Source organism: Pan paniscus, chromosome 17 (genome assembly GCF_029289425.2).
Source record: "Pan paniscus chromosome 17, NHGRI_mPanPan1-v2.0_pri, whole genome shotgun sequence".
NCBI lineage: Eukaryota > Metazoa > Chordata > Mammalia > Primates > Hominidae > Pan > Pan paniscus.
Window position 1 is genome coordinate 27,378,749 of NC_073266.2, and position 14,741 is coordinate 27,393,489.

A 14,741-nucleotide genomic window follows, 5' to 3' on the forward strand; every position below is an offset into this window, starting at 1 on the left:
ACTATAGAATGGTAAATTAAAGTGTACGTAAACCTGTCTGTGATCATAGTGCAGTAACAGGAAAATTATTCTATATCTATTGCAACACAAGTATTTTTACAAATGTTATGTGGCCACCTTAACCATTTCATATTTGCAAGAGATTTTCCCCCTTTCTATATTGACACATTGTAAATTGTCAAAGTCAAATCGATCATTTTTCCTACTTCTTGAGTTTTTTCCAAATTGCACACCATCTTTCATCTTTAGAAAATAAAACTCATGAATGAGGCAAGTCCAAGTGTTTACGATTCACATGGCAGTGTTAATGTTTATAAAGCACTTCACTTGATAACTTGTTATCTCAGTTTTTGATTGTGAGTTCTTCAGGCCTGGAAAGGTCTTTTGTTTGGGGAATTACTGTCAGCTGTTGTATAATTTTGGATGGTTAAAACCAGGTACAAATAGTGGAAACTACAGTGCTAAAGCACCTTAGCTAAAGCAAATAATCTTTTTCCTTTAAACACATTGACCTGCATTTTTGTTGTTCTGTCAATGGTAACATTGTTGCTGCCAGAGGATGAAGGTACAGCTCCCTGAGAATCCACCAAGAAAGGTGGGGTATCAGGGGACATTGTGCAGTGAGAATGTGGTCGCTCGTTGTGAAAAGGAATGAATGTGCTTTAAATGTCTCCAGATCTTGAACAAAGGCAGTATCACACTTGATAAAGAAGCAGTTATTGGCTGGGCGTGGTGGCTCACGCCTGTAACCCTAGCACTTTGGGAGGCTGAGGCGGGCGGTTCATGAGGTCAGGAGTTCAAGACCATCCTGGCTAATACAGCGAAACCCCATCTTTACTAAAAATACAAAAAATTAGCCGGGCATGGTGGCATGCGCCTGTTGTCCCAGCTACTCAGGAGGCTGAGGCAGGAGAATCACTTGAACCCAAGAGGTGGAGGTTGCAGTGAGCCGAGATTGCGCCACTGCACTCCAACCTGGGCGACAGAACCAGACTCTGTCTCAAAAAAAAAAAAAAAAAAAACAGTTGTTATTTGTCTTCTAAGTCCTTTCTAGCTTGAATGTGCCATATTGCCAAGTTCAAAGGCATATTTTGCCCTAGATGGAGATAACTCACTTAAATAATAGCATTTAAAGCCCTCGTAGTTTTGGATAACTTTTGGGTAGCATCTTCACATACATCAAGTAAAATTGTGACTGCCATCTGTCAAATGGTATGATTTCAAATGAAAAGTGAAGCTGGATTTTTGGAGGTGGTTTACTTTTTATTTATTTTATTTATTTTTTAGTTTGTGCACTAGTTATCTATTGCTGCATACAAATTGCTGCATACATTTAGCAGCTTAACACAACAAACACCGTCTCAGAGTTCTTAGGAGTCAGGACTCCACGTGTGGCTTGGCTGGATCCTCTAACGCAGTGTCTCTTGCGGCTGCAATCCAGGGACACTCGAGTGAGCACGTTGTCAGAGCAGGACCTGCCTCCAAGCTGACTCGGGTGGCTTTTGGGTGGAAATCTCAGTCCTTTGCCACACGGGCCTCTCTGAAGGCCCGTGTAGCACAGCAGCTGGCTTCCCGCAGGGTGAGCAAGGGAGAGGGGATGCTCAAGACAAGCCTTAGCCCTTTTGTAGCTTAGCTGTGGAAGTGGTGCCCCAATACTTTTACTGTATTCTGTTCATTATAAGTGAGTCTCTAGCTACAGCCCACACTCAAGAAGAGGTGATTGCACAAATGGATGTGAACACAAGGAGATGGGGACCACTGGGGGTGGTTTTAGAGGCTGCCCACCACCCTGGGCCACCCTTGTCCTGTCCATAGCTTGTTGGACTTTGCTATAAATAATGGTAACTAGAAGGTTGTGATGTGGGAAACCAAGACCAGGCTCTGTTCTCCCGCCTCCGAAGTTAATCATAGGAAATCTTCCTTAATATATGTATTTTGATTGCAAATAATATAAAGCCTTACATAGCAAAGTTATAAAAATTTGAAACAACAACATACATACAGAGCATTTGCCATCATGTTCACAGAGGGCCCTGTGCTAAGTGCAGAGGGTGCGTGAAGGGGTCTGAGGCAATATCACACTTGATAAAGAAGCAGTTGTTGCCTGGGGGCGGTGGCTTATACCTGTAATCCTAGCCCGGCCTTGACCTTACTGAGCCCTTGACATTTCACTGGTGAGAAAGATACACAGAATAAGGATGTGGTATGGTGGTGAGGTCATGTGCTTCTTGAAGACAGCACAGACTCAGGATCCCGACTGCAGTGGTGCAAACCTCAGCCAGCCTACATAGCTGTACCCACTGGGCCTGCTTCTTCACATGTAAAAAGAAATAAAAGACTTTGTAAAATGATGATAATAACTACAAGAGTTAATTGACGTGAAATGCATAGATCCGGGCTTGACACACAGTAAGCACATTAGTATGAGCTATTACTAACATAAATGAATAGTTACATGCACTGTGCATGCTCTTTAAGATGGTACAATCATATGAGCGACTTTTATTCTTCTTTTGACCCAGAAATTCACAGAATTAGGTAATTTTATGTCCAACATGGATTAACATTAAAAAAATCTCACCTGGGCTAAAAAAAGAGAAATGTTCTATTTATTACATTTTTATTTGGGGGCCATGTCAATTGGGGTGATTTTATTGCCACCAGAAATTCTGCATACCTTGATACCCTTTGGTTTCTTTTAGATCAAGCTGTTTTCATTTTGTTTTTATTCATTCATTCATTTTGTAAGCATGATCCCCTACTCTGGAGCAGATACAGTAATGGGTATGGAGATGACAGAGATAACAAAGATTCTACCCTACTGAAGGGCCCCACTGACGTAGAAGTACATGCAAGGGGTGCTGGATGAGACATACGCTTGAGGGGGCACCAGGGACTAAGAAATCTCTTTTGGAGGAGGGTATGGTCCTGGACAGCTTCCAGGAGGGGAAGCATGTGAGCTGTGCAGGAAGATGCCTGATGCAGAAAGGACAGGGCAGATGCAGGTGATGTAGTTTTGCAGTAGCATGGAGCGCAGGATGGGCACGGGTGGGAAACTGGAGCTGCTAGCAGAGCAGGAGCCAGGCAGCCCCAAACCCAGGGGAAGAATGATCACTTCCATGGCCACTCAGAGGGAAAACCAAAGTCCCCGGAGCCCTTGCAAGGCCTGGCATGATCCGGCCTCCTGGAGGCCTCTGCTTGCACACTAGGCTCTTTGGGGCTGTCTTCCGCGAGTTGGAAGGGTCAGGCTTGCTTCCACTTTGCCTGAGTGCTTCTCCTATGGGAATTGACAGGAGTCGCTCACTCAGCTCATCACCTCCCTCACCTCTGGGCTTCAACCTCACTTTCCCCTGCAAGCCTCCCTTCCCCTAGGCTGCAGCCTTCCCTTCTCTGGCTGGACTTCTTGTGGACATAGCACTTCCTTTCCAACATACCACATGCTTTGCCTTTGACTATGCCCATTGTTCACTACTGTCTCCCCACCAGAACGTCAGCTCCCAAAGGCAGGGTACAATCTCTCATTTCCGTTTTGCTCTCTGATGTAGCCCAAACACCTGGGACAACGCCCATCACACAGTGTGTGCTCACTACATGTTTGTTGGCAGATGAATGACCAAATGTCTCTACAATGTTCTATAAAAGACTTCAACTCTGGATGAGAAATAAGCAGGAGAGAAAAAGCAGCTGCAAAGAGAATCCGAGCTTGTGTTCTTGTTCTTGTTCTTGCAGATCACCTATATTTGCCTGTCACTCCAATCTGTGGTGTGAACATTTCTTTCTGCTTTGAATCTTTAAGAAAGGAGGTTGGGATGTGGGGAGTGGTATAGAAAGCAACAAATATGTGCATGACTCCTTTGGGATAAAAAGAACTTCTTTTCGATTCCTGTTCTCTTCTCCCATGGATTTTGCTTTATTGCATTTTTATTGCAATAAAATTATTGCATTTTGCTTCTTTCCTTGCTGACTTCTAGAATTAGCCATGGAAGCAGGCACCACGGGTTCTAATGCAGACCCTTGGCTGGAGTGTGCTATGCTCCTGTTGTCCGCATTCTGGGATTAGTGCTTCTTGATCTGGTCTTCCTGTCTGGGTACCCGCCACTCGCATCCTGATGTGTCCCCTCAGCCTGGACTGCGCCCTAGTCCCTGATGCCCAGCACTTCTGTGACCAGGAGCACTTAGGCCCAGTCTGTTCCCTGGCGTCCTCTGCTCAGTCTCCCGGGCCTCCCCTTCTTGCTTCCAGCTTCCTGGTTGTGGCAGCACGTTCACTGCACTTCCATAGGTTGACTTCCTTCCTTCCTTCTGGGCTGAAGCCCTTCTACGAGGACCTGCAAGGACATCCTTACCGGCAGTCACGACAGTCTAGTCTCCCTTTTGCAGTGGACTTCTTTTGTGAAAACCTTTCCCTTTGTGAAGCTAGGCTTTCCTGGTTTTTCTCATATCCGTCTCGAATTTTTCTGCTGCTTTTTTCTTTCCTACCTGCCAGTTTGCTTGCCCCCTCTCATCCCACATGTAGGCAGAGCTAAGACAAACACCTGCCTCCTTCGTGCCTCTCTTTAGTGTTCTTTCCTTCAGAGAGTTCATTTTTTCTTATTATTTATTTCAACAAACATCTCTGTTCAGGGCTTGATCTCCATGCCCCTTGATAGTCACCAAGCAGGAATGTTGACAGTCTGTGGGGTTGGTCCCCTAAGATTATAGTGCCGTATTTTTACTGTACTTTTTCTGTATTTAGATGTTTAGATACATAAATCCTTACCATTGTATTACAGTTGTCTATAGTATTCAGCACAGTAACATATGCTGCATAGGTTTTTGGCCTAGGAGCAGTAGGCTACACCATATTGTCTAGGTGTGCAGTAGGGCATACCATCTCTGTTTATGTAAGCACACAGTTCCCACAAGGACAAAACTACCTAACAATGCATTTCTCAGAGCATATTGCTGATGCTGAGAGGTCCATGACTGTATTTGTGTCTTCTTCAATTTCTATTATCAATGTTTTATATTCTTCCATTTATAGGTCTTTCACCTCCTTGGTTAGATTTATTTCTAAGTATTATTTGTAGCTATTGTGAATGGGATTTTTAAAATTTCTTTTTCAGATAGTTCATTGTTAGCGTATAGCAAATACTACTGATTTTCTTGTGTTGATTTTGTATTTTGAAACTTTACTGAATTAATTAGTTCTAACAATTTTTTGGTTGAATCTTTAGGGTTTTCTTAATATAAGATCATGTCATCTGCAAACACAAATTTGCTTTGCCTCTTCCTTTCCAATTTTGATGTATTGATTTCTTTTTCTTGCCTAATTCCTTGGTCTAGGACTTCCCGTACCACATTGAATGGAAGTGTCAAGAGTAGGCATCCTTGTCTTGATTCTGGTCTTAAAAGAAAAGCTTTAAATTGTCATTGTTGAGTGTGATATTAGCTGTGTGTGTGTTACATATGGCCTTTATTGTGCTGAAGTCCATTTCTTCTATATGTAATTTGTTGAGAATTTTTACCATGAAGGGTGTTGAATTTTGTCAGATAGTTTTTCTGCATCTTTTGAGAAGATATATGGCTTTTGTTCTTCATTCTGTTCATGTGGTGTATCACATTGACAGCTATAGGTATGTTGAACCATTCTTGCATCCCTGGGATAAAGCCCACTTGATCATGATGAAGGAGCCTTTTAATGCATTGCCGAGTGGGGTTTGCTTGCATTTTGTTGAGTACTTGTGCATCTGTGTTCATCAAGGACATTGGCCTGTAATTTTCTTTCCTTGTATTATCCTTGTCTGGTTTTGGTATCAGGGTAGTGATGACCACATAGGATGACTTTGCAAGTATTCCCTCTTCTTTAATTTTCTTGGAAGAATTTGAGAAGAATTGATATTATTTCTCCTTAAATGTTTGGTAGAATTCATGAGGTCCTGGGCTTTTATTTATTTATTCATTTATTTTTGAGGGGAGACTTTTTATCACTGATTCCAATCTCCTTACTTTTTACTAGTCTGCTCAGATTTTTTATTTCTTCATGATTCCATCATGGTAGGTTGTATATTGCTAGGAATTTATTCATTTCCTCTAGGTTATCCAGTTTATTGATGTATAATTGCTCATAGAAATCTCTTATAATCCTTTATACTCATGTGAAATCAGTGGTAATGTCTCCTCTTTCATTTCTAATCTTAATTTTTTGCATCTTCTGTCTTCTTCTGAGTCTAAGGTTTGTGGATTCTATTTCTTTTCAAAAAACCAACTCATAGTTTTGTTGGCCTTTTCTATTGGTTTTCTATTGTCTGTTTCATTTGTTTCTGCTCTGATCTTTATTATTTCTTTCCTTCTACCAACTTTGGGCTTGGTTAGCTTTTCTTTTTCTTGTTCCTTGAGGTGTAATGCTAGGTTGTTTGAGATCTTTCTTTTTTTTTATGTAAGCATTTATTGCTATAAGCTTCTCTCTTAGAACTGCTTTTGCTGGATTCCATAAGTTTTGGTATCTTGTGTGTCCAATTTTGCTAATCCCAAGGTATTTTCTAATCTCCCTTTTACTTTCTTACTTTCTTCTTTGACTCATTGACTGTTTAGGAGCGTGTTGTTTAATTTCTGTGTATTTGCAAATTTTCTGAAATTCCTCCTGTTTTTGATTTCTAGTTTTGTACCATTGTGGTTGGAAAAGACACTTGATATGATTTCAGTTTTCTTAAAATTGTTGAGACTTATTTTGTGACCTAACTTATGCTCTATTCTGAGAATCCTCCATGTGTGCTTAAGAAGAACGTGTATTCTGCCGGGTGCGGTGGCTCACACCTGTAATCCCAGCACTTTGGGTGGCCAAGGCAGGTGGATCACGAGATCAGGAGACTGAGACCATCCTGGCTAACACAGTGAAACCCCATCTCCACTAAAAATATGAAAAATTAGCTGGGCGTGTGGCGGATGCCTGCAGTCCCAGTTACTCGGGAGGCTGAGGCAGGAAAATGGCGTGAACCTGGGAGGCGGAGCTTGCAGTGAGCTGAGATCATGCCACTGCACTGCAGCCTGGGGGACAGAGCAAGACTCCATCTCAAAACAAACAAACAAACAAAAAAAGAATGTGTATTCTGCTGCTGTTGGATAGAATGTTCTGTATGTGTCTGTTAGATTCATTTGGTCAAAAATGTAGTTTAAGTCTGATGTTTTCTTATTAATTTTCTGTCTGGATAATCTGTCCATTTGTAAAAATGGATATTGAGGTCCCTGCTATTATTACATTATAGTCTATCTCTTCATTTATATCCGTTGATATTTGCTTTATATATGTAGATGTTCCATTCTTGGGTGCATATATATTTACAACCATTACAATTGATCCCTCTATTTCTTTGTCTCATTTTACAGTTCTTAACTTAAAGTCTATTTTATCTGATATAAGTCTAGCTATCCCTGCTGTCCTTTGGTTTTGATTTGCATAGAATATCTTTTTCCATCCTTTCACCTTCAGTCTCTGTGTATTCTTAAATGTGAAGTGAGTTTCTTGCAGGCAGCATATACTTGGGTCTTTAAAAGATTCTTTCATCCAAGCTATGTCTTTTGATTGGAGAATTTAATCCATTTACATTCAAGATAATTTTTTTTTTCTTAAAGAAAGTATGCTTACATTTGCCTTTTATTGCTAGATTTCTCCATTGGCCTAATAGGGCCTAATGGAGGAAAAAAATGTTCTTTTTTATTTTTATATATTTAGGGTGTACAAGTGCAGTTTTATTACATAGATATATTGCCTAGTAGTGAAGTCTGGGCTTTTAGTATAACCATCACCTAATAGTATACATTGTATTAAGGTAATCATTGGTAGCTAAGGACTTACTACTGTCATTTTGTTTGTTATTTTCTGATTGTTTTGTACTTCAGTTTTTTCATTTCTTTCTCTCTTGCTGTCTTCCTTTGTGATTTGGTGATTTTCTCTAGTGGTGTGCTTCGATTTTGTACTTTTTGTCTACTTTGTATCTACTATAGGTTTTTGCTTTGTGGTGACCATGAGGCTTACATAAAGCATTTTATAGTATCACAGAGTATTTTAAACTGATAGCAACTTAACTTTAATCATATATAAAAAGTCTGCACTAGGCCAGATGCGGTGGCTCACGCCTGTAATCCCATCACTTTGGGAGGCTGAGGTGGGCAGATTACCTGAGGTCAAGAGTTCAAGACCAGCCTGGCCAACATGGCGAAACCCCGTCTCTACTAAAAATATAAAAATTAGCCAGGCGTGGTGGGGTGCACCTGTAATCCCAGCTACTTGGGAGGCTGAGACAGGAGAATCACTTGAACCCAGGAGGCAGAGGTTGCAGTGAGCCGAGATCATGCCATTGCACTCCAGCCTAGGCAACAGGGCAAAACTCAGTCACAAACAAAAAAACAAAAAGTCTGCACTTTTATAGTCCACCCCCAATAACATTTTATGTGTTTGGTGTCACAATTTACATCTTTTTGTACTATGTATCCCTTAAATTATTGTAGCTATTATTATTTTCAATAGTTTTGTCTTTTACCTTCAGATTTCTTGGTTAGATTTCAAGACCAGTGATGATGTATTTTAATTATCTGTTTCTCGTCATGCTCAACACAGTGATGAACATAGAATAAATACCTAATTTATTACTGTTTAATTGACATATCTATTCAGGAAGTGACACTGTTTGATCCAGTGACATCTGAGACCATCTTTTGTTATGCACCCCTGGTTTTGTCAACCTGCCTTTGTTAATGATCTTCTCACTCTCTTCTCTCTTCCCACCCACAGCATGTGCATTCCGATACAATGGGCTCTCCTTTGTCTACCTTATCTACCTCTTGCTCATTCCTCTGTTCTCAGAACCAACAAAAACGACGATGCAAGGTAAGAGAATTTTGTTATTGTATACCACAGAGTTATACAGTCTGAATGTATTTTGCTGGGCTCCTTGGGATGGCCTTTATCTAATGGCAGAGATGTTATCTATGCAGCAGGGCTAGTATGGCATGGAGTGGGTGTCAAACGTTTTAAGAACTACACTAAGTAGAGCTGTATAGAAGTTGTTTGTGATGCATGTTTGTCACTTACACAGTTAACAAATTCCCTATTAGGGCTTCATAGTAAGCATGGCAGTATCACTGGAATGTTTTGGCTAGTTAACACTACTAACTCAAAGTATTGTCAATAAAATAAGACAAATGGCATGACAACATTGGTACATGCATTTGTTTTTTGGGTTGTGGGGAGAGTGTGGTGGCAACTGGAAGAGGCCGAGCAGCATTTGACATTTATGAGCCATTTACGGGAGAATGGGGTAGGAAGATTTGTCCCAGTCATAACTTCATACATTAGTTAAGGTTTCTTAAATATGTCTCAATAACATAATGAAAGAGAATAATTTGATTTGAAGATGTAGCTCCTCAAGTGTGTTTCTGCAACACTTCAGCTCCCATTCTGGTTACCCTATAAGAACCTGAAGGCATGGAATATAAAGTGGTGACTATAATTTCTGAGGCTCTAATTAGGAAACGTGCTCTGGTTTGTGAATTTTTCAACTTGAAGTTCTGTCACAAGTATTAAAATTAAACCACACTGAGTTAATTTAGTAAATTGTCTTTTTTTCAAAACTCTACCGTTATGAGAAGTACGGCCTGTGCCAAATGTCGTAGGTGAGTGCAATGGCCGTATGTTTACATGAAAGGAAAAGGAAGTTGTTTGACCCCATCTATGGAGTGGTGTGGGAAAGGTCATTGGTGATTTCCTTGTTAGTGATCAACTCTTTAGAAAAAGAAGTAAAGACCACGGTGTACACAGAACAACAAATAATGACTCTGTCTTTCCCATTCTCCCTCATTCCCTATAAACTTCATAAGGCATGTTATGATCATTCATCATAGTAGTTATGACTGCAGATGGCATGTTGATTTTCCTGTCTCTAAATAACAGTAATTCTAAGTCACCTAAATCCTTAATACACAATGCATATAAAGGGTAGAGAAATGTGAGTTTATGCAAATCCTTATAAAACTAAAAATACATTGTTAATGAGACCCCACCCACCACAGCCTCATTCCTAAAGGAATTAGCATAAACAGAATAGTTTCCGGCCTGAGAAACAAGATTATAGCATACAGGCAACTACTATTCTACGGTGTGGAGCTCCTTTACCAAAGAAAGAAGGTTGTGTGTGCATTCACAATAAAGTGCTTTAAAAATGACTACCTTTATATATCCAATTAAGTTACCTATCACTTTTACATCAGTGTGGCCCTTTATTGTTTTATTTGGAAATCAAGTAACTGGGATTTCCCCCTACATACTTCTGTGACAACCCCTGACTTTTTCTTTTTCCCAAACTAACCAGCCCTGAATATGCAGCAATGTCAGACGTGCCAAACAGTTGATGGTTTATGGACATCAGTTCATACTCAGATGTGCCAGGGACTGACACTATCAGGGACATCATAGGTGAAACATAAAATCAAAAGGAAAAAACTTAATCCTCTCTGTGTAAAGAAATATCATGAACTAACAAAATGTTACAAGGTCAGTGCACAAACAGAGCACAAACAGGTGCACAGGCTTCTGCTGGCACTGCTCGTGGTAAAAGAGGAGGGAAGAAGGAGTTGGAAAGGAAAATCCACACACATCCTTCCAGTGAGCAACTGAAAGCAGCATTCAGATGACTTATTTTCCTCTTTCTCCATTTAGCACCAAGAACCATGACTAATATTCAACATAACCTCATTTATGTGTTTGTTTATATAGTTGCAGAGGGGCTCCAAGCAAGGATATCACATTTTTTTCTGAACATGTAGGCAGAACACATGCGTTTCTAAAATCTGTGTTTTGAGGCATCTTGTATTAGACCAAGCTTGTCCAACCTGGGACCCAGGACAGTTTTGAATGTGGCCCAACACAAATTTCCGAAGTTTCTTAAAACAATATGAGATTTATGCGAGGACTTTTTTTTTTTTTTCTCATCAGATATCATTAGTGTTAGTGTTATGTGTGGCCCAAGACAATTCTTCTTCTTCCAATGTGGCCAGGGAAGTCAAAAGTTAGACACCCCGGTTAGACATTACTTGTGGTGCAAGGTCCTGTGTGGTGCATGATGGATCTGGAAGAGTGAATGCAGCATGGCTTTCTAGGGAAAACTCAGGTTCAAGCATACTCAGACTTTCCAATGTGTGTTAATACACATTCTGTGAATTGTATGAAAGTACACTGGCAAACCGAAGGGACTGTCAGCAAGTCCTGCACTCCCTGCTCCCAGGCAGCCTGCACCTGAAACAGTAAGTTTGAATCAGCCTTAGGAGCCTGTTAGGCCACCATGTATTGCTGGCAGGGTGTGCTAATGCAGACCCCACCTGAACTGGAAGTGGGATTCATACATGTATGCATGGCTCCGTGGCCCTCTGCCCACCATTTGGTCTGATGAGGTTTTTTTCTTGTGTGACTATTTTTCCAATGTGTATATCCATAGAGGTAGGTGACCAGGATGTGGAGAATATTAGTCTCATAACTTAGAAGGTGGAACTTTGATGTCATTCTTGGGGCAGTCTTTTTTTTATTATTATACTTTCAGTTTTAGGGTACATGTGCACAACGTGCAGGTTAGTTACATATGTATACATGTGCCATGTTGGTGTGCTGCACCCATTAACTCATCATTTAACATTAGGTATATCTCCTAATGCTATCCCTCCCCGCTTCCCCCACCCCACAACAGGCCCCGGTGTGTGATGTTCCCCTTCCTATGTCCATGTGTTCTCATTGTTCAATTCCCACCTATGAGTGAGGACATGTGGTGTTTGTTTTTTTGTCTTTGTGATAGTTTGCTGAGAATGATGGTTTCCAGCTTCATCCATGTCCCTACAAAGGACATGAACTCATCCTTTTTTATAATATGCTGCATATAATATAATACTGCATAGTATTCCATGGCATATATGTGCCACATTTTCTTAATCCAGTCTATCATTGTTGGACATTTGGTTTGGTTCCAAGTCTTTGCTATTGTGAATAATGCCGCAGTAAACATACATGTGCATGTGTCTTTATAGCAGCATGATTTATAATCCTTTGGGTATATACCCAGTAATGCGATTGCTGTGTCAAATGGTATTTCTAGTTCTAGATCCCTGAGGAATTGCCACACTGACTTCCACAATGGTTGAACTAGTTTACAGTCCCACCAACAGTGTAAAAGTGTTCCTATTTCTCCACATCCTCTCCAGCACCTGTTGTTTCCTGACTTGTTAATGATGGCCATTCTAACTGGTGTAAGATGGTATCTCATTGTGGTTTTGATTTGCATTTCTCTGATGGCCAGTGATGATGAGCATTTTTTCATGTGTCTTTTGGCTGCATAAATGTCCTCTTTTGAGAAGTGTCTCTTCATATCCTTCACCCACTTTTTGATGGGGTTGTTTGTTTTTTTCTTGTAAATTTGTTTGGGTTCATTGTAGATTCTGGATATTAGCCCTTTGTCAGATGAGTAGATTGCAAAAATTTTCTCCCATTCTGTAGGTTGCATGTTCACTCTGATGGTAGTTTCTTTTGCTGTGCAGAGGCTCTTTAGTTAAATTAGATCCCATTTGTCAATTTTGGCTTTTGTTGCCATTGCTTTTGGTGTTTTAGACATGAAGTCCTTGCCCATGCCTATGTCCTGAATGGTATTGCCTAGGTTTTCTTCTAGAGTTTTTATGGTTTTAGGTCTAACATTTAAGTCTTTAATCCATCTTGAATTGATTTTTGTATAAGGTGTAAGGAAGGGATCCAGTTTCAGCTTTCTACATATGGCTAGCCAGTTTTCCCAGCACCATTTATTAAATAGAGAATCCTTTCCCCATTTCTTGTTTTTGTCAGGTTTGTCAAAGATCAGATGGTTGTAGATATGCGGCATTATTTCTGAGGGCTCTGTTCTGTTCCATTGGTCTATATCTCTGTTTGGGTACCAGTACCATGCTGTTTTGGTTACTGTAGCCTTGTAGTATAGTTTGAAGTCAGGTAGCATGATGCCTCCAGCTTTGTTCTTTTGGCTCAGGATTGACTTAGCAATGCGGGCTCTTTTTTGGTTCCATATGAACTTTAAAGTAGTTTTTTCCAATTCTGTGAAGAAAGTCATTGGTAGCTTGATGGGGATGGCATTGAATCTATAAATTACCTTGGGCAGTATGGCCATTTTCACGATATTGATTCTTCCTACCCATGAGCATGGAATGTTCTTCCATTTGTTTGTATCCTCTTTTATTTCATTGGGCAGTGGTTTGTAGTTCTCCTTGAAGAGGTCCTTCACGTCCCTTGTAAGTTGGATTCCTAGGTATTTTATTCTCTTTGAAGCAATTGTGAACGGGAGTTCACTCATGATTTGGCTCTCTGTTTGTCTGTTATTTGTGTATAAGAATGCTTGTGATTTTTGCACATTGATTTTGTATCCTGAGACTTTGCTGAAGTTGCCTATCAGCTTAAGGAGATTGTGGGCTGAGACGATGGGGTTTTCTAGATATACAATCATGTCATCTGCAAACAGGGACAATTTGACTTCCTCTTTTCCTAATTGAATACCCTTTATTTCCTTCTCCTGCCTGATTGCCCTGGCCAGAACTTCCAACACTATGTTGAATAGGAGTGGTGAGAGAGGGCATCCCTGTGTTGTGCCAGTTTTCAAAGGGAATGCTTCCAGTTTTTGCCCATTCAGTATGATATTGGCTGTGGGTTTGTCATAGATAGCTCTTATTATTTTGAGATACGTCCCATCAATACCTAATTTATTGAGAGTTTTTAGCATGAAGGGTTGTTGAATTTTGTCAAAGGCCTTTTCTGCATCTATTGAGATAATCATACGGTTTTTGTCATTGGTTCTGTTTATATGCTGGATTACGTTTATTGATTTTCATATGTTGAACCAGCCTTGCATCCCAGGGATGAAGCCCACTTGATCATGGTGGATAAGCTTTTTATGTGCTGCTGGATTAGGTTTGCTAGTATTTTATTGAGGACTTTTGCATCGATATTCATCAGGGATATTGGTCTAAAATTCTCTTGTTTTGTTGTGTCTCTGCCAGGCTTTAGTATCAGGATGATGCTGGCCTCATAAAATGAGTTAGGGAGGATTCCCTCTTTTTTGATTGGAATAGTTTCAGAAGGAATGGTACCAGCTCCTCCTTGTACCTCTGGTAGAATTCGGCTGTGAATCCATCTGGTCCTGGACTTTTTCTGGTTGGTAAGCTATTAATTATTGCCTCAATTTCAGAGCCTGTTATTGGTCTATTCAGAGATTCAACTTCTTCCTGGTTTAGTCTTGGGAGGGTGTATGTGTCAAGGAATTTATCCTTTTCTTCTAGATTTTCTAGTTTATTTGCATAGAGGTGTTTATAGTATTCTCTGATGGTAGTTTGTATTTCTGTGGGATCGGTGGTGATATCCCCTTTGTCATTTTTTATTGCGTCTATTTGATTCTTCTCTCTTTTCTTCTTTATTAGTCTTGCTAGCAGTCTATCAATTTTGTTGATCTTTTCAAAAAACCAGCTCCTGGATTCATTGATTTTTTGAAGGGTTTTTTGGTCTCTATCTCCTTCAGTTCTGCTCTGATCTTAGTTATTTCTTGCCTTCTGCTAGCTTTTGAATGTGTTTGCTCTTGCTTCTCTTGTTCTTTTAATTGTGATGTTAGGGTGTCAATTTTAGAACTTTCCTGCTTTCTCTTGTGGGCATTTAGTGCTATACATTTCCCTCTACACACTGCTTTGAATGTGTCCCA

General features: G+C 40.3%; 1 protein-coding gene across 4 annotated transcripts in view; it reads left to right on the forward strand.

Annotated features, from left to right (window-relative positions):
• The window catches only part of PIEZO2 (piezo type mechanosensitive ion channel component 2), a 478,719-nt gene that overhangs the window by 73,753 nt on the left and 390,225 nt on the right, over nt 1–14,741 (forward strand). For all 4 annotated transcript variants that reach the window (XM_034943968.3, XM_034943967.3, XM_008959670.5 and 1 more), the window contains exon 2: nt 8,768–8,863. In XM_034943968.3, the coding sequence (XP_034799859.2) occupies nt 8,768–8,863 (96 nt within the window). The remainder of the gene's footprint in view (nt 1–8,767; nt 8,864–14,741) is intronic.